We start from the raw sequence: 19,289 nt of genomic DNA, 5'->3' as shown, positions 1-19,289 counted from the left end.
TGATTTTCTGTATTAACATATTTATCTAACTACTTCTTCATGCACAGAGGGAGAAAAAAAAAAAAAAGCAATGAAAATACATGCCTCAAGGAAAAGACGCCTAATAAGGTCTCATAAAAGATGAGGGCACTTAGACTGAAAATAACACACCTACACTAACTTCAAATTTTTAGAACACAAATATAGTGCAAACAAGTAATCCCCAGAAAACAGGTAACTTATTAGATTTATACTTACTGACAAAGCCTGGACCAAAATTTGGAGGATTAGGCCTAGAAAGCTGATGTGTTATACTGCCATCCTAAAATAAGTAAAATTTACAAATAGGTTTATTCCACATTTCAGTTAAAGGGGGAAAAAAACTTTAAAAAGAAAAAAGAAATGGAAGGATTAACAAACCCCTTTCATTTCCTAAGACATCTTTAAAACTCTCATTTTAATAAGTAGAATGAATTGAGTGGCAATGACCTATTTTCTGAAAATTTAAATTAAACTCTCTCTCAACTGTTGTATTTTCTAGATTTCAGCTGAAGAACAATTATACTTGAGGTAAGGGTTATCCATCGGAAATACAGTACAGGGCAAGTCAGGTATTGTTCGCAAGTAGCTAGAGATCACATAAAACCCCACTTTCTGATGAAATCTACCTAGTTTCTTTCGCAATTAAGACACAAATATGAGCGCTGGATTGACTAAATTCAACTCTACAGCACAGTTATCCACAGCAAAAAAGGGTGTCCCTATCATGTACAAACACAGCAAATGCACACTCATTAAACATGCGGCTGTGAGGCTGATGCTTTTCCACCGCCTGAGACGGTTTCTCTTCTTTGAAAGGTGAAGAGGGTAGTGCTTAGCGTAACACACCTAAACCACAACCGGCTGGCCAGAAACTAAAATTCCACAAAGACATGCAGCAGGTGGCTCAGCAGGCAGTTTCCTCTTTTGTCCCAGGCAGACAGGTATGAGCTGGGCGGCTCTGCCTCCCCTGACACTGCCTGACACTACTGAAGTGTTCACACTCAAAGCTGATTATGATGAATGGTGAATCGTCCAACAACTAAGTTATTCCAAGGAATAGATAGAAGAACATGACTTTATCTGAATAGAGTGATTATAACCAGTATTTGCTGTAAGTAACATTGTTTTAAAAACAATGAATTAAATCCAAAAATGCAGGACGTGAAAATGTCCTTGTGGAGTTAAAAATAAACGAAAGTAATGCCCAAAACCCTATGCATTTGGTTTCCCTCCATGTGGATTTCTAGCCTCAAACATACAGATCCTTTTCAGAAACTATGGTGAATGGTTCACCTTACTTTGTCTTTCCCTTAAAAATGAATTTAAAAAACCGCTTTGTTTCTGCTGAGCCAATACCTAAGGCTCCCACTGGTGCCAGAAGTGGACTCCCTCTGCAGAAAACGCCAGGTTAGGAGGGACGGGGACAATACCTGTGGAATGGCCTGCGGCAGGAGAGCCTGGCCTTCGCCTGTCTGAGCCCCAGGCAGCGACTGGCCCGGGAAAGGGAACCTGTGAGCAAAGCACAAGACAGCAGGTGACCAGCCTTTAGACCCACAGTTATTTCACATGCTTCACACTGTTCTCTTCCAGGGGAAAAGGAGTAATGTCAACATCTTCGTCACCACGAATGTCAGCTGACACCGTCTGTGTGTGCTGACCACACTTAGCCCCACCTCCACCCTCTATAAAGCGTAGACTCTTCCGACTTCAGAGGGAAGGAAGCGTCCGAGAGGTCACATCGCGTCCCCCACAGTGACGCGCGGGCTGTGATAAGCCAGCTAGGCCGCGCCAGGGTTGTTTCTCTATCAGACCCAGCGCCACTACACCTTAGCCTACAATGAATTCAGGTCTCTTGAATAAAAAGAAAAAAACCAAGTGAAGAGAGTTTTATTACATGCATTCTAAGAAGATTATTTCTTCCAACCTCTATTTTAAAAACTGCCTTTTCTGAACTAAAACCATAAAATAAAAAATAATTGGAAAGTGAGCTACTTTGTATTCTAAATAAAGGTGTATCTCTCAAGAAGTTTCACACATTGTGGTACACTTTGGTACATCTAATGTTAAAGTAAATTAAAAATCAGTCTCTGAACAATAAATAAAAAGTCTATGTGGGTGAAAGTATTGGGCCGCCGGGTGGGTGCCGAGGACCCTGCCTGCAGCCTAGGGCGCAGGGACACGCTCCCCTCCGCGCCCTGCCTCCCCGCAGCCTCCCGCTGCCCTGAGGGAAGGCTGCTGCCCCCGCCGCCGCCGCTGCCGCCACTGCCTCAGAGCACCCAGCAGAACAGCAGACCCGAGGCCTGCACGTGACTGACACACGGTCCCTCTCCAGTTCGCAGGGTATGATGCTGAACCAGCGGGGGCTCTAATTCCAAGGCCCATCTTTTAAACTAGGTGCTACACCAAGTTTAGCCTAACTGCCTTCTATTTTGCCTTTAGACAGCAAACTACAGTATTAGCGGTGCCATGACTTTGTCATCACTCTCATGACAAAAGCTGTTGCACACACCTAATAGGGCCCATTCAGTTTCATTACTACTTTGCAGTTATAGTAATTATTCAAGCTGCTACTGAATTTGTTAATGCATCAAAAAGCACATATACTGTAAGTTTTAGATTCAAATAACTACATTTCAAATCTATGTCCTTCGTAACACTGCTTTTGGCTTTGCATAGTCAACGTCCTGAAGGCGAAGGCCTCGCTGGAGGCCCGGAGGGTCCCACGAGGAAGCGGCCCTGCGCAGGCAGAGCGGGGCTGAGGAGCGCGGTGGGGCGGGGCAGGGCAGGCCGCTGCACCCCCAGCCACGTGTCAGACCCGCTTCCACGCTGTCTCAGCGGGCGAACTGAACCTTTACGAGCCGCTCATTTAAATGAAGTCTCATGGTTATTAAAGTTACGTGGGTTTTTAATTTCTTCTAAATTTTGAAAGAGTACATTTATTAAAGCTGGGGACAGTGAAACAAGAAGAGCTTGGGGTAGAAGTAGCAACAGCAGGGCCTTGGGGACAGGGTGAGGGTGTGAGCCTGGGAGCCACTGCCGCTGCCCACCGCTCCCCTGGCTGCAGGCCTCCGGAGGACCCCTAGGGTTTGGGAGATGCGGGGCTGTGGGGGGCGTGGGGGGAGGGGGAGTGGAAGATGCGGGCGAGCTCCCAGGAGGGCGAGCACCTCATCCGTGCAGCCTTCATGTTCCGTTCCATAATCATCCCTTCTATAAAAAGTTTTCAACAAGCGAACGAGGCTCAACTGAGGCTCTATCCCTCCTAGTGGCAGAGGCTGTTGAACAGGAATCTACGTGAGAACCATTGGCACGCTTGCTAAAAACGGACGGACCAGCACCAACAGCAGACAGTCTGATTCGGCAGGTCTGTGTCGCAGTAAATGAAAGTGCGTTTAAAAAAACCCAGCCTCCCACATTAATTCGGATGGTGGTCTATGATCTAAGCCGAGGATACTGCCCCCGGGGGGGCATAACTACTGGGACTCTAGGAATTCATACGGCCAAACAACTCACACTCTTCTTTAATGTGGAATTTCCTTCTTTATGCTCGCAGTGAAAAGGTGCACAAATTCTCCAACTGCTAACTTTCAAATGCCCTCTTCCCCTCTTCACATTTTTTTCTTACTCAAATTTCGTTTATGGGCATTTATTTTAGAGCCTTACTCACTATCTTTACTGAAATGTTCCACATTTTTCTCTGCGTTTTTCCTTTGACGAAATAAAAAAAAAAAAAAAATCACAGGTTTAAATAAACTATCATCTTAACAGAAGAGTGTTAAAAACATTTTAAAAACACACTGGATGTCCTGATTAATCAGGTCAGTCTCCCACACCTTCCCTACGACATTCATTGCGTTCACCCTGACACTAACGGAAGCCCAATCCTCACACGCGGTCACATCAGCTGGCAGCACAACCATCGTTAAGGGCCGTTCATTCCTGCAACACGAGGGGGGACCAAAACACCCTGGAATTTATAGAAATTGTGCATTGCTTCTTACATGGTTCAGCTTCAGTCACCTTCAAAGTACCCTCCCCATTTGATGCAATACACCTCTTGAGACTTAATTACACTGCTCAAAAGAGTCTTTGAAACTTATCGACTTTGGTGTCTTTTACCGCTTCTGCCATTTTTTGTTTTGCCTCTTCCACATCAGCAAAATATTTCCCTTTCAGGACTTTTTTCACTCAGGGAAACAAAGCCGCTTGGGGCGAGATCTGGTGCATGGGGAGGGCGGGGCACAGGGGTCCCGTCCTTTTTGGTCAAAAGCTGCTGAGGACTGAGCGTGGTGTGGACAGGTGCACTGTAGACCACCCATCATGACATGGCCAAACGCGCTGACAGTCTTCAAAAAAATTTCACTGAAGCTGAACGCAGCCCCTCCCAACAACGCCCGGTGGCCCACTGGTGCAGACGGGTTCCTGGAGCATCCACCTCGTGGGGGAAGCCTGTCCCACATGGGGCCCGCCCCCCAGAAGACAATTCCAGTTTCTTTTGGGTCCCCCTCATATAAGTTTTTGAGTTACTCTATGTTCTTTGTAGGAACCAGTAATAATTTCACGCACTACTTCATACAAAGGCAGAACAAAGGACAGGACACCCTCACCTACCTGCTCATAGCCATTGGTGGCATGCCCATATTGTTCTGCGCCATGACTTTATTGATGCCTTTAAGGGCCACCATTTTGGCTTTCATTATTGGATCTGTAATTGCGTCAAAATCTAAAGAAGAAATATATTTTAAAGTTATTTGTTTCGTAGTACTCGGTTCAAGTTACACTTAGAGGTAATGTAAGTATCACAAACATTATACAGTTTCTAGACCCTCCACTATTATTTAATAACTGCTATTACAGAGTTCTCGACCAGGCAAGGAACGATGTGACCCTAAGAACGTGGGCCTGGCCTCGATGCACGTCAGGGATCCATAACTGAAGCAGGCTTTCCTGCCTTAGCCCCGCAAGAATGCGAACAGGAAGCTCGTCGAAGACAAGGGAAATGCAGCAATAGTCTAAAGCGGTGGAATTCCTTTTCATCCAAACTTTCACATGCTAACAATCAGAACTGCTTCTTCAGTTATGTTAACATGCTGAAAACTTGCAGTTATTTCTAAAACTAAGGAATTCCACTAAATTAGTTATCACCCTTTAGGAGAAAAAGATACAAATTTCTTGAGGACATACCCTGGCAGCAAGGGTAGGTGAGAAAAGACCTCTGGCGTGTAAGCGAAACAGAAACGGCCCCTGTGACGCCAGGGGTGACGTGCGGAGAGCGGAACGCTGCCGCTGCTGTCGGGAGAAAGCGCCCGCAGACCGGTGTCCTCGGACGGCGAACTCTGACTATCAGAGGCACTCAGGCAATTTTGCTGCATTGCCATTTTGTGGGGGGTTTGCCCCCAAAATTCATAAGCTACTGGAAGTAAGTTAAGTAGCTTTATATAACAAAAACCTGCCGAGCACTTGTACACAAATGGAATTAAGAAGTTTAATTCCATCGTAATTTCTTTAAACACACGGCCTCTGAATACACACGGCAGCAACGGCCAGCAGGACAGACCTGGGAAGCAGCCTCGAGGGCCAAAGAGCTCGGGGCTGCCGAGCCGCTGCCATTCTAAACTTGCAGGCGGAACGGGAGCACGACCCCTGCTGCTCTGGCCCCTGAAACCGAACCCTGAGGCCTCACGGCACACGCCCACCACCCCAAGGCCCGCGGCGACCACGTCCGAAGTGCAAGGCGCTCCTACCGATGTTGGGGAAGAAGGGCTCCGACCGCTGCCGGATCATGGCCTGCATCTGCCTCTGCTGCTGCTGCTCCTGCCTCTCTTGGTCCAGCAGGTCCTGCAGCAGGAGCGGCTGCTCCTCCAGGAGCAGGGGCCTCTCTCTGCCCTGCTGGGCCAGCGCTGGGGGGGCCATCAGCGGCTGCGGCCCAGGCTGGCTCGGATGAGGCATGGTTTGGTTTGCAGGTGTCCCTGTCCCGAAACCGTGGGTGGCTGCGGACGGGCCCTGAAGGAACCCTGGATTTACCTGCGCGCCCGGGGGGAAGGCATGGCCTGCCCGCGGGCCCGCTGTCATGCTGGCGTTCATGGCACTCTCCAGAACAGGGCCAGGCGGCGTCAGGAGAGGCGGCGGCAAACTGGACACATGACCAGAGGGCGAGGCTGGCAGGGTTGGTGGTGGAGACCCCAACGGCCGCAGGTCTGAGTTATCCGGTTTTTCGTTAGCAAGTAAACTAGAAAGGACAGGCGCCGCCCCAGTTGCGCCGCAAGAATTGACTGCGTCTTCAGCAGGCAACGGAGGGGGCCCCTGGGCGCCGCCGGCGACGCAGGCCGCAGACTCACGCTGAGGCCTTCTGTCCGGGGGCTCGGCTTCACGGGGCTGCGGAGGAGCCGCATCCGCCCCGTCGCCGCCCTCTGGGGGGGCGGCAGCCTGGGAGCAGGGCGTGTCACCGTGGCCTTTACCCTCCTCGCTGTTGTCACCTTCACATTTGGCTTCCCCTTTAGAAGGTGGGGACGGGACTTCTGTCTTGATGTCGCTGGCAGCGGTGGATTTTCTCCATGGAGAAGGTTTATCAGGAGGCCCCCCAGTTTCATCTTTCTGCTCCTTTTTTTTTGGTTCAGTAGATACACACTGACTGTCTAACTTGTCCTCCACTGGGACGTTCAGGTCGAGTTCCTCGTTGAACATGCTTTTCTTATCTCCGAGGTCCAGCTCTGGGTCTGTATATGCAATGATATCGAATTCTCCCGACCGCAAGAGGTCATCCAGGTTGGGATCGTTCGTCTCTAAGTTCCCTAAAGTATCCAATTCATCGCCCTTGCCGTCCTCTGCATCTAGATTTAAGTTTTCAAGATCTTCATCATCCAAGTCTTTGACTTCAACCCCCTCAAGGTCTTTAACATCTAGTTCTTTTACAGATGGGTCATCAGAATCAAGTTTTTCTTCAAGACCATCCGCAGGCTGGGCAGGTGCCTGTAAATGATCAGATGGTGTTTCAGCTGGTGTCGACGCTGACAAAGGAGTCTCTGAAAATTCGCCACCTAAGGGCTGACCCAGCGACCTCATGACCAGAGATGAGTGGACAGGATGCCCCTGCTCCGGGCGAGGCGGCGGCACCTGGTCCAGACTGGGATGCACAGGTGGCGGATGAGGTAGACCTTGGGGAGGCCGTCTCAGGGTGTCAGCGTGCCGGGGGCCTGCCAGGTCCGGCCGGGGCAGGAAGGCCCCATGCCTCGGGGGCGGGGGGCCCTCTAGTGCGCCGCCAGGAGGAGCAGCGAAGGGCAGCCGAGGCCTCCCCTCGGGGGCCCTGTGTCTCAGCTCAATGAACGCCTGGCCCAGGATGTTATGCTGCTGGACAGGCAGGCTCTGCGGAGGGAAGTGCTGTGCAAGCCCAACCGGACTGCCCATCTGCGGGGTGGCCACGGGCCTGGGCACATCCACGGACATCGACCTTCTCAGCTGCGGGGGGCCTGCAGGGCCTGGCATCTGCTGAGGCGGCACGAGGAAGCGCTCCTGCCCGGACAGCGGGGCGTGACCGCCTCCTGGGAACCCAAACCTAGGAGGCGAAAAGGCGGGTGGTTAATATTACGCGTTTGACTGCACTTAATATTAACTTGAGAAAAGGAAAAGTTTTAGATTAAACTCAGATACAAGTGTTGCTAAATACAATGACTTAGCAAAGACAAAAACAATCATGATTAGAGAGCACTTGTAATGGGCCCCGTATCAGCTCTCAAGACACATGTGTGCCAGGTAACAAATGAAGGCACAGGAGCAGTGACCACGCAGGTGGAATCGACCATCCGGAAACAGGCATAACACTGTTGGAGCTGGCGTGAGTCTGTCTCTCTTTTCTACAGTCAGGGAGGGTCTATGGAGGAGGCCGGAATGAAGGCAGGTGGTCTTACAAATGGTTCTAAAGAGTCTGACAGGCCTCTGTACAGAGGAGACGAAGTGGAGCCTGAGGACTGGACAGACTGACCCGTTTGCTTGAAAGGGAGGAAGGCGGGAGGTAGTAAGAGACAAAGACCAATAGGTATTAACTGTAAAGATTCAGCAAATGAATAAAGTATAAGACTGCCTTAGTATTTATATAGTACCTCATTCTAGAGAGAAGTAAAGGCAGTTTATAAATAAGCATGAAAACAGAGCAGCCATAAGTTAAAATTGAGGAGGAAAAAGGAAAATAAGGGTAAGACAATTGACACAGAGGTGGCTCTGGACTGAAAGTGTGTCCGCCAAACCTAGAAGAGCATCTTAACTCGCTCCTCGGCACACCTGGGCGCATGTCAGGCTTTCACCTTTCCACTCGCCACTTCAAAACAGAACAAAACACCCGTTAACTTTACAACGCTATCTCCTCACAAAGAGCTCCCGGAGGAGAGCATGCTCTCGCTGTGGGAATCTCCGCGGTGTCCACAGTGCGGACTGAAACCGGAAGCTGGAGGAGAACCCGCATGCCTCCTGGCACGGGGCGCTGCGACCGGGTGCGGTGGTTCCTCTCAGAGCGCCCGGGGGCGGCTGTGATGCAGCCCTAACACAGTCAATGCCTAACAACCGAAGGGGCGTTCAGGGGCTTCAGAGTTGTTACAGATAAAACAATCCAAAATTTTAAATTACTTGAGAAAATCACTGGCAAGAAGCCCAGCTGCGGAACCGGCGAGGTCCGGGGCAGGACACGGCCGAGACCGGCCCCGGCCCTGCGGGCAGTCAGGGCGAAGCCGCTTCGGGGCCCACGTGTGGTCGGTCGGGTGCTAAACCCTCCAAGGACGGCGCCCAGCGTGCTGCACTGGCCGAGACCTATCTATGGTTCACTTTTATTTCTGTGTAATTCATTCTAGTCCTTCCTGACCTCAGCTTCCACAAGTCTGGACTATTCTCAAACAAACAAAACTCTTCTTTCTAAGGGTAACAAGAGAAAATGAAGTAATTTCCAGAAAGAAAAAAAATGTTTAAATGAAAATAGTGTGTTTTTTCCTGCCATAAAATATGATTCAACTAAAAAAAGAAAACAAAAAAACAAACCACCAAGCAACATAAAAATATACAATATAAAACATCACCTTAAAATTTTCTGGTAACCACTGTTAACCTGGTCGGATATCATTCAAGACATTTACCTACGAATTTATGTAGTTGTACACATATGAAATTGTTTATAATCTATTTTTCCAGCTAAGCCAAAAAGATCTTTTGTATCAATCATGAAAGCACAACGTTTTTCACAGCGGTTCTGTACTCTACAATATAGATATATCATAACATATTTAACTATTTGAGTCTTATGCCTCTCTACCTCTAAGATGAGTATAACTGAACCAATGCAAAGATTTGATGAGATAAATCCCCCAAGTGCATAGAACAGTGCTTTACACAAAGTAAACACTAAATAAATATTAGCCATCACGATTATTTACTATTATTGCAGATGGAGATTTAGGTAATTTCTACCTTTTTTTGACTGTTTAATAACCAATGGTTAAAAGAATAACTTTGGATGTTTCTTTGTGCCTATAAATTCCTATTAAGTGAACCCTTCTGTAAGTCAAAGGTATTGCTGAGCTGTCTGTGGTTGAGCCAACCGACATGTCCATAAACTTGACTGTTACCTATTTTTCTGATGATCAATCTTTAAGTATTTTCCAATCTCAACAAAAACTTGGTGTTTTTAAAAAATCCATGACCTCGTGCCCTGGCTGGTGTGGCTCAGTGGACTGAGCGCCAGCCTGTGAATGGAAAGGTCGCTGGTTCGATTCCCAGTCAGGGCGCAGGCCTGGTTGCAAGCCAGGTCCCCAGCTGGGGGCATGCAACCCACAGATGTTTTGTTCCCTCTCTTTCTCCCTCCTTCCCCTCTCTAAAAATAAATAAGTAGATTTAAAAAAAACAAACAAACTAAAAACCCATGACCTCGCATCCATCAGAGGAGATACCAGTGGTCACATCTCTGCGGGATGAAGTAAAAAGCAGCGACAACCTATCGGGAGCGACTGCATTTGTCTAGTCCCTCCTTCGAATCGCAATCTAAGCGCTTTAAGCCCGGCGTGGAAGGAAAGGCATTACCTGAATCCATGAGGTCGCATCCCCATACCAGTAACATCAGGGGTGTAGGGTCCACGCGGATCTTTTGGGAAGACAGGGTACCTCGGCCCCAGCGCAGGGATGACGGCCGACCGGAGGCCCCCAGGGTAGGGGGGCGGGGGCCTGCTGAAAGCGGGGCTGTTGCCCTCGGGCTGCCAGCGCTGCAGGGGAGGCGGCGCAGCGGCCGGGCCCGGCGGCCCCTTCTCCTGCCGACCTGCCATCTTCTTCTGCTGCTGCTGCTGCAGAATCATTTCACGCAACTTCTGCCGCTGGAGGAAAGAAGCGAAAGTCACTGGGATTTCTGGTAACTGATGGCTTTCTAAACCCTCGTGCTTCCGATATGTGACTATGGTAACGTTTAAAAAGTCTTAGGTTTTAAAGTTTGATGAAGCACTAGTTACACTTAACTATTCAATAGATTATAACACATAAATTGATCATTTGGGGTCTTTTCCTTGCCCGACGACTATCACAAAATTGAAAGCTCTCCTACTGAAGAAGTCCCCTAAAAATCCATAAATACTGAAAGTAGATTTGTAATAAATCCAACTGAACTGGTGTTAATTTTACAACTTTCATTTTTCTTGTTTGTAGTCTTACAAATTACATAGAAGATACACTTTTACATTTGTGTAGAAATTACTCAGTTTGATGAAATGATTAACTTTCTCAAATAACCCAAGCAGCGTATCTGAAAACACACGATGTGCTCACCTGTCTCAGCTTCTCTGTGTCCGCCTGAGACATGTTGACGGTGCCCTGGGTCTCGGCGGCCCCTGAGGCTGGTGTGGGGCCAGGAAGCTGGGAGACACTGGGAAACTGTGGGCCTTGAGAGTTCATGGGGGCATTGGGAGGGGCACTGAAGTTCCCCTCGGACCCGGGCCGAGGCTGGTCAGCAGTATCAGGAGCAACTGGACTTGTCCCGAAAGCGTCAGCCTGAGACCTTGGAGTCATGGGGGGCTGGTCATAGGGGTCCCGAGCAGCAGAGGGGGAGACGCGGCTGAAGGCGTCCGCCAGGCCCGGTCCAGGCGGCCCGGGTGTTTGGGAACAGGTATCGGGTGGCCTCCCCGCTGGGCCAGGTAAAGCCACGCCCCGGCTCTGCGCTGCCTGCAGGAATGCATCCTGACTTGACATGAGGACAGGTCTTGTCATTGACGACCGAGTAAAACCCTCGGAAACCCTTGGCCTTGGGGTTGCTGGTGGCTGAGAGTAAAAAACAGAAACTCCGGGTCTTGGTGTTCCAGGAGGATGAGCGTATGGGTCAGGGTGCCTCTGACTGGTTGCAGGCGCGACGAACAAGTCTGCCTGGGTCGGTGGCCTCGGGGTCGGCGGCTGCTGACTGTAAGGGTCAATCGTGGGGGGTCGGGGGGTGCCAGGGGGCTGAGAATAAGGGTCTGGGTTGGAGCGAGGTGGTCCTGAGGGCTGAGAGTACGGGTCCTGAGACGTCGGCCTCGACGTGGCTCCGGGCGGGGGAAAGGCCCTGGAGGGGTGGGCAAAAGCCTCGGCCATGGCCGGGTGCGGGGCGAGGGGCGGCTGGCCGTACGGGTCGCTGGACTGGCTCGGAGAGAAGCTGTCCGCGGGCCTGGGCGTCAGGGCAGGCCTGTCGTAAGGGTCCACGGGCAGGCGCCTAGGTGCCTGCGTGCCAGGCCCGTAGGGGTCCTGAGAGGGCGGAGGAGGCTGCATCGGAGTCTTAAAAGGCCCAGGACCACTATCCAGAGGTGCGGGCGTCAGCAAGGGCCGTGCGTACGGGTCAGGGATCCGCTGCCTTTGAAACGCGTCTGTCCGCGGAGATGGCTTCGTGAAGGGGTCGTTGGGGGCAGCTGCCAGAGGACCTTTGGCGGTTTGCTCTGAGACGACTGGAGGGTGGGGCAGGCCCAGGGGCTTGGGGCCCGGTTCTGCCGCCACCGGCCGGGGCGTGTCCGGAGGCTTTGCATAGGGGTCGCTACTTGTCGAGGAGGAGGAAGAACCGCACTCTCTGATGGGGGACGGCCGCCTGGCTGTGTTCTCGCCCACCTGAGCGGGCCTCGGTCCTGAGGACAGAGATGCACAGCTTTCCACCGGGCCCGCAGCAGTTCTTCTGGAAAAGCCATGGCCCCCCGGAAGCGGCCTTGGGGTACCAACCATTTTCGCATAAGGGTCCGCTGGAGACGGCGGTCGGGAGTTGGGGGGGCCAGGCGGGAACACCTGCGGGGAGGGCGGCTGGGCGGGCGGCAGGCTCTCCTGGAGAGGGGCCCGGGACGGGGTGGCGGGAGGAGGCGGGGCCTGTGGCTTCACAAAGACGTCATCGGCCGACGCAGACGTGGGGGTGCCGGGGAGCGGTTTTGTAAACAGGTCTTTATGGAATGACTGTGCAGGAGACAAGCTTCCGCTGCCGGGCTGAGGGGTGGAGGGGCTCTGCATCCCGCTGCTCGGCGTGTCTGAGCCGGACGGCACCGGCAGAGGCTGCGACCCCGACTGCTGCAGCTGCTGCTGCTCGCTCTTCACCTGCTCGAGCTTCTGGGAGGCTTCGATCTTCGCCTGCTGCTTACTCTTCTGGCGCATTTGCTGTTGAATTTGGGAAGAGGAAGCAATCGTGTGGTTAAGGAAGAACGTAAGTGTCACAGGGACAGGCTGCTGGCTCTCTCGAAGTTAATTCTTAGCTCTGTTGAGAACGCACGCGTCTGAGGCTGCCCGCCCTACCGGGGCACACCCATGCCCGAGCCGGACGCCCCTGTGCAGGAGGCGGCATCTCTGCGTCCTGCTTGGCTCATGCCCAGCACCTCTGCCAACGTCTCACAGCAACTTAGGGATGTTCTACTGAGAAAGGAAAGTCTGTTTCTAAATAAATGTTTATGTTCTAATAAGCCCATATCCTGAGATGACATAAACAGCTCTCTTCAAGCAAAAATGCAATTTAAAAAAAGCCGCTTCTCACACACCACAAAGCCCCACACACCTGTCGGAACTTCCACTCCTGCTCGTGCTCCGACTCCCGCTGCTTCAGAGGGTCCTTGAAGAGCTCCGAGTCTGCCCGAGAGCCAGGGTCCGCGCTGTCCTGGTGCTGCTGCCGCCGCAGGGAGTCATTTGACATCTGCACTTTGTTAATGCGCAAGGCAGCTCTGTTGTCTCTGGCTTTTTGCTTTGAAAACAGGGTAAGAAAATTATCTCCAAGTACACACTAACAAGTTTTAAGAAATAAAAATAAAACAAAACTACATTGAGCTTCATCATATAAAAGCAAGAAAAGGCTGCATGGAGTAAGGCAGAGCCCTTCGGCCCTCACAGCCCGTGCGCGGAAGGACGCGGGCACCGCCCCTCCCGCTCCCTCCTGCCGCGAGTCACCGTCTGTCTGCATGGGGCTGGAGACCCGGATCATCTGGTGTTTGCGACCCTAATTTTCCCAACAGACCCTTCAAAACGGGAGGAATCTACAATTCGCTCAATTTAGAGAAAAGAAAAATACCACAGTGACCCTCCAAATCTACAATCTGGAACTTGAAGCCTAACACCAAGAACACTATCTCGAGCTTGTCACTACTTCCCACGGTGAAGGTAAAACAAAAGTGTTGTCGACATGTCCAAAATGATTTCTCCTGCGTTCAAACAGTTACTGTTACTGACAGTATGTGTGCAGAAGATCAAGTTGGAAAATAGCTGTGTATGTTTTTTCAAAACAATAATATCAATTTAATATGCTTTAAAATGAAAGCAAGGACTTGGGTCCAATTGACAATCTTAATTTGGCCTTTTGGGAAATAATTCATCATCAGAACTATGAATCTAATTACTTCCTGAATGATTCTTCGCGAAGTGTGTATTTCAAATGCTCCATAAAGGTGTCTAGATATGTCTCTTTCAAGTTACAGGACAATTTTCTACTGAACTCTATACAAAAGTAGCTATTGTGTCAGAAAACAATGGCACATGAATGCAATCTCACAAGTGCTCTTCTGAAGAGAGAAAACAATTTTGAAGTGAAATGAATTAAACATGTTCCTAAAATAACTGACTTCAATCTTCAACATCCTGGATCTGTTAATATAAAAATGCCACACTTCATATTCAGACATAAAGATTTAGGAAATCACTATGAAAACAAAGCTGTTTGTCAGATGTACAAGTACTAACATATGCTTCTGCAATGCGAAATCTTTTTATTAACCTAAGACAATAAAAGTACAGCACAGGTATTATATTCCGAGACAACGCATAGGACTTTTTAGGTAAATACCACGTATGGCGCTCTTTCCTGTGAACTTGCTTTTCTCCACAACTTAGCAATCTGTTTCACTCTGGTGGTCCAGTCTGCAACGAAAGGAAATGGCGCGCACGTTTCAGAGTCCAGTGGGGACGTGGCCCAGGGCAAAGGCCGAGGGACTGCTGACACCTGAACTCCCCTTGGCTGGGTTTTCACAACCAAGGGGCCCTGTGCCACGATCTCTGTGCAGTGCAAAGTTCATGAACACAGCTGGTTAACGAAATACTTTCTGAGTAAAGTGTGTGTTGCCTTAGTAACAATCTCGTGATAGAAGTAGGATGTTTTTAAACCAAAGGGGCTAGGCAGCCAAGATAAATTTAAGCCAAACACAGGGTCCGGCACAAATAATGCCCCTTTTTAATGACAAATTTTTATTACAAAATCATAAGCACATCATTCTGTAACGTAACAATATCACACTCAAGCGCACCATAGGACATTTTAGGCGAAACATTTGCATTAAAACTATAAATTATCACACCCATATTATTACCCTACCAGCCACACTCAAGCAGGCCTTCCTTCTGCTGGACTCTGTACAAGAAGTTCCCTCAACCAAAGCTGTTATCAGAACCAAAGCTAAAAGTTTTGTAAGACATCGTCCTCAAGAGGAGTCTGTCCTTTGGACCAAAAGGAAGTCAGTGTTATTGTAGATAAGAATCTCACAGACGTGGAGAAGTGACACTTTCAAGCCATTTCTATGCAATTCAGCATCAGGACAATATAAGCGAAGTTTGGGTGAGATGAGCAGTTAGCAGTTAAGGCACAAACAATTAAAATTGAGTCCACTTTAAAAGGAAGGAGGGAGGGAAGGAGGAAGAGAGGAGAAAGGCCAGTGGTAAAAGATCTCAGCTGACAGGCCAGCAGCGTTGAGATGCTACTTCATGGGGGTCTAGAATCTCACAGGGAAGTCGTTGGAAAAAATTAGGTGCCTGAAAAACAAACTTGCCCTCTACTCTACGGACAACTGGCACCGATGGCAAGTGCCTCGGTCCAGCCAGGCGTGGTGCAGGCAGAGGACACCTGTGGGCACTGTGTGGACAGAACCCTGCGGAGGCTGCACCGAAAACGCCCCTAACAGAGCGGGGCCACCCAAGTGCAGGTGCCTGGCGGCTTGGCCTCAGCGTGGCAAAGTGGCACCCGCACACAGCACCCTCCCCGCAGCGTGGCGTCACCCCAGGGCTCGCCCCGGTCAGGCACGATGTCCAGAAAGGCTGCCATTGTGTCGCCTGCTCTCTCCATGCACTCAGACTGGACGCAGGGAAAGAGACTGTACCTGAGTTAGTTCTGAGGGGGCGGGACTTAAGAACTGAGCCCGATGTCATCTAACAGTATTTTTTACTCTGTTCCAGGAAAATTTTTGTAGTTACGCCTATAACACAGCACTGACTTCCACATATTTATAAAGTCTCTAGGAGCTGGAAAGCAGATCATTTCATGCATTGCAATTAGCTTCTGGGGAACAGGCCAATGGGCCCAGGGCCTAGGACCAAGGAAATGGAGATGTTGCCAGAGATTCGGGGAAACGTTGCGTTGCGCACAGTCATCCTAGACGAAAACCCACGCCGCGAGGCCAGCCCTCTGCGGCGGGCCCCAGACCCGCCCCGCCAGGACTCACCGGGGAACTCGTCCTTGAGGCTGGGGAAGTTGACGTTGGTGTACAGCACGGGCGCCACGGTGGCCATCGCACCCAGGGCCTCTTCCTTCTCCCACTTGAGGGTGCTCCTCTGGGCATTGGACAGGGTGTCGCTCTCCCCTTCCACAGGGGGCGCTGCCGAGCCCCAAGAGCTGGTGGGGTCACTCACCATTGGATTAAATGCTCCGTTTTTATCTCTGGCAAACAACACACAACATTAGTTCATAAACACAAAGCAGCTTTCAAGTAGGATCTCATTAAAACCTATTATTACAAAATAGCTAAAATGTTTGATGATTTTTAGCAAAGACCATGACCAACGTAACGTAAGTCAACATCATGCACAGAAACGGACTAACACCTCCGTCACGAAGGTCACTTCCCTTCCCACAGAGGTGAGGCGCGGAGTACCTGGCGTCGGGGTAAGGGGACTGAGGCATGGCGGAGAACGCTCCCAGGCCGCTTCCAGGAGGCAGAGGGTTATGTGGGAGGTGAGGGCCGGGTCCAATGAGGCCATTCATGAGAGGCATCCGTGAAAAAACATCTTAGAAGAAAATAGTAATTCAGTTTGCATACTGTTCGTAAATACTAAAAAAGCAACAGAAATACTTCTAAATAAAAACTGGCAATATGCTATTTAATAAAGTCGGGGGTTTTTCCCCTCAATATTATTCTGCAAAGCAGTGCTTAAAGAGTGAGTGGGCATACATTTTTAAAATCTGGCCTCTGTGGTTCTGTCTCCTTTGTCACAGTACAGAGGCAACAGCTTGTGTTAGGGGTCTGACGCCCTGGGCTTGCGGGTGAACTGCTACTAGTCAAAGGCAGAGCCAACCACGTCCTCTGTGAAAGGAAGGTGCTCCATCCTGCGGGCGATGTGGCGGGTGGCGGGCGCCGGGTCCCGGCACGGCACCATTGTGCAGGAGCTGCTCAGTGTGTACTGGCGCTACACAGAGAACACATCTAGGAAGTCTTATCGAATACTCTTAGTCTTCTTCATCCACAACTTACAAACAGACATTCTTCTATTTTACTCTTATTCCTATTAGCACAAAAAACCCTGTGATTCTTAAATTGGCACTTTTTCGAAAATAGTTTCCAAGATCAAATGGATCATTACCGCTAAAAATACACTGATTCTGGTTTTGGCCTAATTTTCATTACTTGCAGTTCCGGCCCAAGTACATTTTCGCTCTCATTCCAGATTATTCACAAGCTTCCAGTATCTTATCCTCTTCCTTCTAAGCAGACATGAGGCAAACCCCAACGAGACCTGGTGTTTCCCTGTTACTGTCCTCAAGCAGGGCAGGGGACTCCGGCCCTACCTGCGACTGTCTGCTGTCCTGAGCTAAGTAGTTTTCCAGTACCAGAAATGACGACCCCTTTTCTCCGCGCCCCCTCCAGAAGGCCTCTCAATTTGGTGTCAGCCTCTCAAGCACTGATCTCACGGCCTCTGTCGGCCTGACACTCAGCCCTCGGAAGACCCACGTTCTCATCGCCAACAATTATACCCCTGGAAGCACAGTTACCGTGTGACTAGCACTCAGCACCCTTGGTAGAACGAGTGTGAACCCTGAACCTGAGGACGTGGTCATACCATTAAAAGAAAAAACCACCCAGCGCAGCGTCTCGCCCACAGAACGTCTCTCACTGCATAACATGCCTTCACGAAGCCCCAACTAAGGCGCACAGGACTCCAGGCCCCGCCGGCCGCTGGCGGGTCCCAGGGTTTTGTCTCAGAAACTTCCAGGTCAGTGCTCATCCTGCCCAACGACAGAGCCGGGCCCACTGATCAGGACTCCACAAGCGTCTCGAGACACTTAAATTCACTCCAAGGTTAGATTAAGCAAAATTTAAGAGAGACCATGCTGGCTCAATTGTCAGCTTCCGTGAAAAGCAGGCTCCATTAAGGAATGAGATTTTATTGATAAACACCCAACATCTTTAATGTGCTTGGGGCAAGCAAAAGCATCTTGCTGGCAATGAGAACGCGGTCCGCCCGCCACCTCTCCATCAGCACTGACTACTGCGAGCACAACGCAGCCTCTCGCGATGAGGAGAACTCTACGGCTTCCTAAGTCCTTGGCGTCACGGCAAGCGCCGCTGTGAAAGTGTTGTGTGCGTGCGCTGCTCGAGCCTCACAACCGCCCTATGAAATGGATTATTACACTTTGCTCACTTACACAGAGAGACCCTCCAAAGTTACAGTACCTTGTTCAAGGACACATAGTCAAGGCAGAGCATTTATTGTGTTGTAATTATTCTAATTAAGAGGTAGTCTCCCCACCCCCTCCCCAAGTGTACCATACCTACTCCACCTGGCATTGCTAGTTTATGAAAGCAAACTTTCTTCAAGACACACATGGCGAGAATTGAGGACTGCGTAACGTCAACCGAAAGTGATTTCAACTCCCGCCATCTCAGTCGGGATGCTCCCCGGCCCCGATTCCTGGCCTCCAGCGTCCCGCCAACGCGGTGCCCCGCGGCTCCGCGGCACCCCTCGCCCCACGCGGACTCTGCCAGCGAGCTGCCGCCGCTGCCGCCCCCGCCCGCGGAGCGCCTCTCAGCACACGCCCCGCTTCACAGCGGCTTCTGAGAGCCCACACCTGTCATTCGACATCTCGCTCTCTCACTGTTTCGTTTTCCCCTAACCCTCGAAGAGCAGAAAGAAACACGTACCTGCATGTCTGACATAATCGGACAAGTTAAGCATGTAACTCATCCCGTTTACTTCTTCAAAAGTCCCCAGCCCTCTGACAGCGCTCGCTCGCCCTCCCATGACTTTGGATCCCCCTTCCCATGGGCACTAGGGATGGCTCCCCCAGGGCCGAGGCACCGCCTGGTCCCAACCGCGGTAAGCTCCTCAGTGCGGGTCTCCTCCCACGTTCTCACCCGAGTGGAGCTGCCCAACAAGCAACGCAGGCAGCCCAGGGCGCTCAGAGGCGCGAGGGAGGGGCGGCCGCTGGCCCTGCCCGCTCTCACAGGGCGCCCGCCCCAGCCCCACCTCCTGGAACACTGCCTGCGGGCTTCACTCCCTGGTGCTGCCATCCTTAAACACCTGTCAGTCGCCCGCCACGGGGCCTGATCAGGCTTTACCCTGGACCTCTTTTCTCAAACACAAATGCCGAAATCAGTTGCCATGTAAATCCGTTGTGTGCCGACAGCCCAGGATACTAGGACTGTGAAGCCCTGCGGGCGGCGGCCTCACTCAGCTCTGCGTCCCATACTCCGGGGTCTGCTGTGCATAATGAGCCCCTGCGTGTAACACGCACCCACGTTTTTGGCCCAAACTTTCAGAAAAATATTTTGTTTCAATTAAGATTTTTA

The 19,289-nt window shown here is 50.7% G+C and overlaps 1 protein-coding gene across 1 annotated transcript in view; it reads right to left on the bottom strand.

Annotated features, from left to right (window-relative positions):
• KMT2C (lysine methyltransferase 2C) overlaps positions 1-19,289 on the bottom strand; it is a 213,577-nt gene that overhangs the window by 29,188 nt on the left and 165,100 nt on the right. The window contains exons 32-41 of the mRNA XM_054593417.1: positions 16,377-16,509; positions 15,948-16,162; positions 14,303-14,376; positions 13,028-13,210; positions 10,807-12,636; positions 10,075-10,361; positions 5,763-7,570; positions 4,630-4,741; positions 1,452-1,530; positions 238-301 (exon numbers count right to left, since the gene is read on the bottom strand). Coding sequence (XP_054449392.1) covers positions 238-301; positions 1,452-1,530; positions 4,630-4,741; positions 5,763-7,570; positions 10,075-10,361; positions 10,807-12,636; positions 13,028-13,210; positions 14,303-14,376; positions 15,948-16,162; positions 16,377-16,509 — 4,785 coding nt within the window. The remainder of the gene's footprint in view (positions 1-237; positions 302-1,451; positions 1,531-4,629; positions 4,742-5,762; positions 7,571-10,074; positions 10,362-10,806; positions 12,637-13,027; positions 13,211-14,302; positions 14,377-15,947; positions 16,163-16,376; positions 16,510-19,289) is intronic.

This window comes from Pteronotus mesoamericanus, unplaced genomic scaffold, assembly GCF_021234165.1.
Source record: "Pteronotus mesoamericanus isolate MK-2021 breed Mesoamerican mustached bat unplaced genomic scaffold, CSHL_Meso_final scaffold_409, whole genome shotgun sequence".
Taxonomy (NCBI): domain Eukaryota; kingdom Metazoa; phylum Chordata; class Mammalia; order Chiroptera; family Mormoopidae; genus Pteronotus; species Pteronotus mesoamericanus.
The sequence above is the reverse complement of the archived record's forward strand: the minus strand, read 5'-3'. Positions and strand labels throughout refer to the sequence as shown.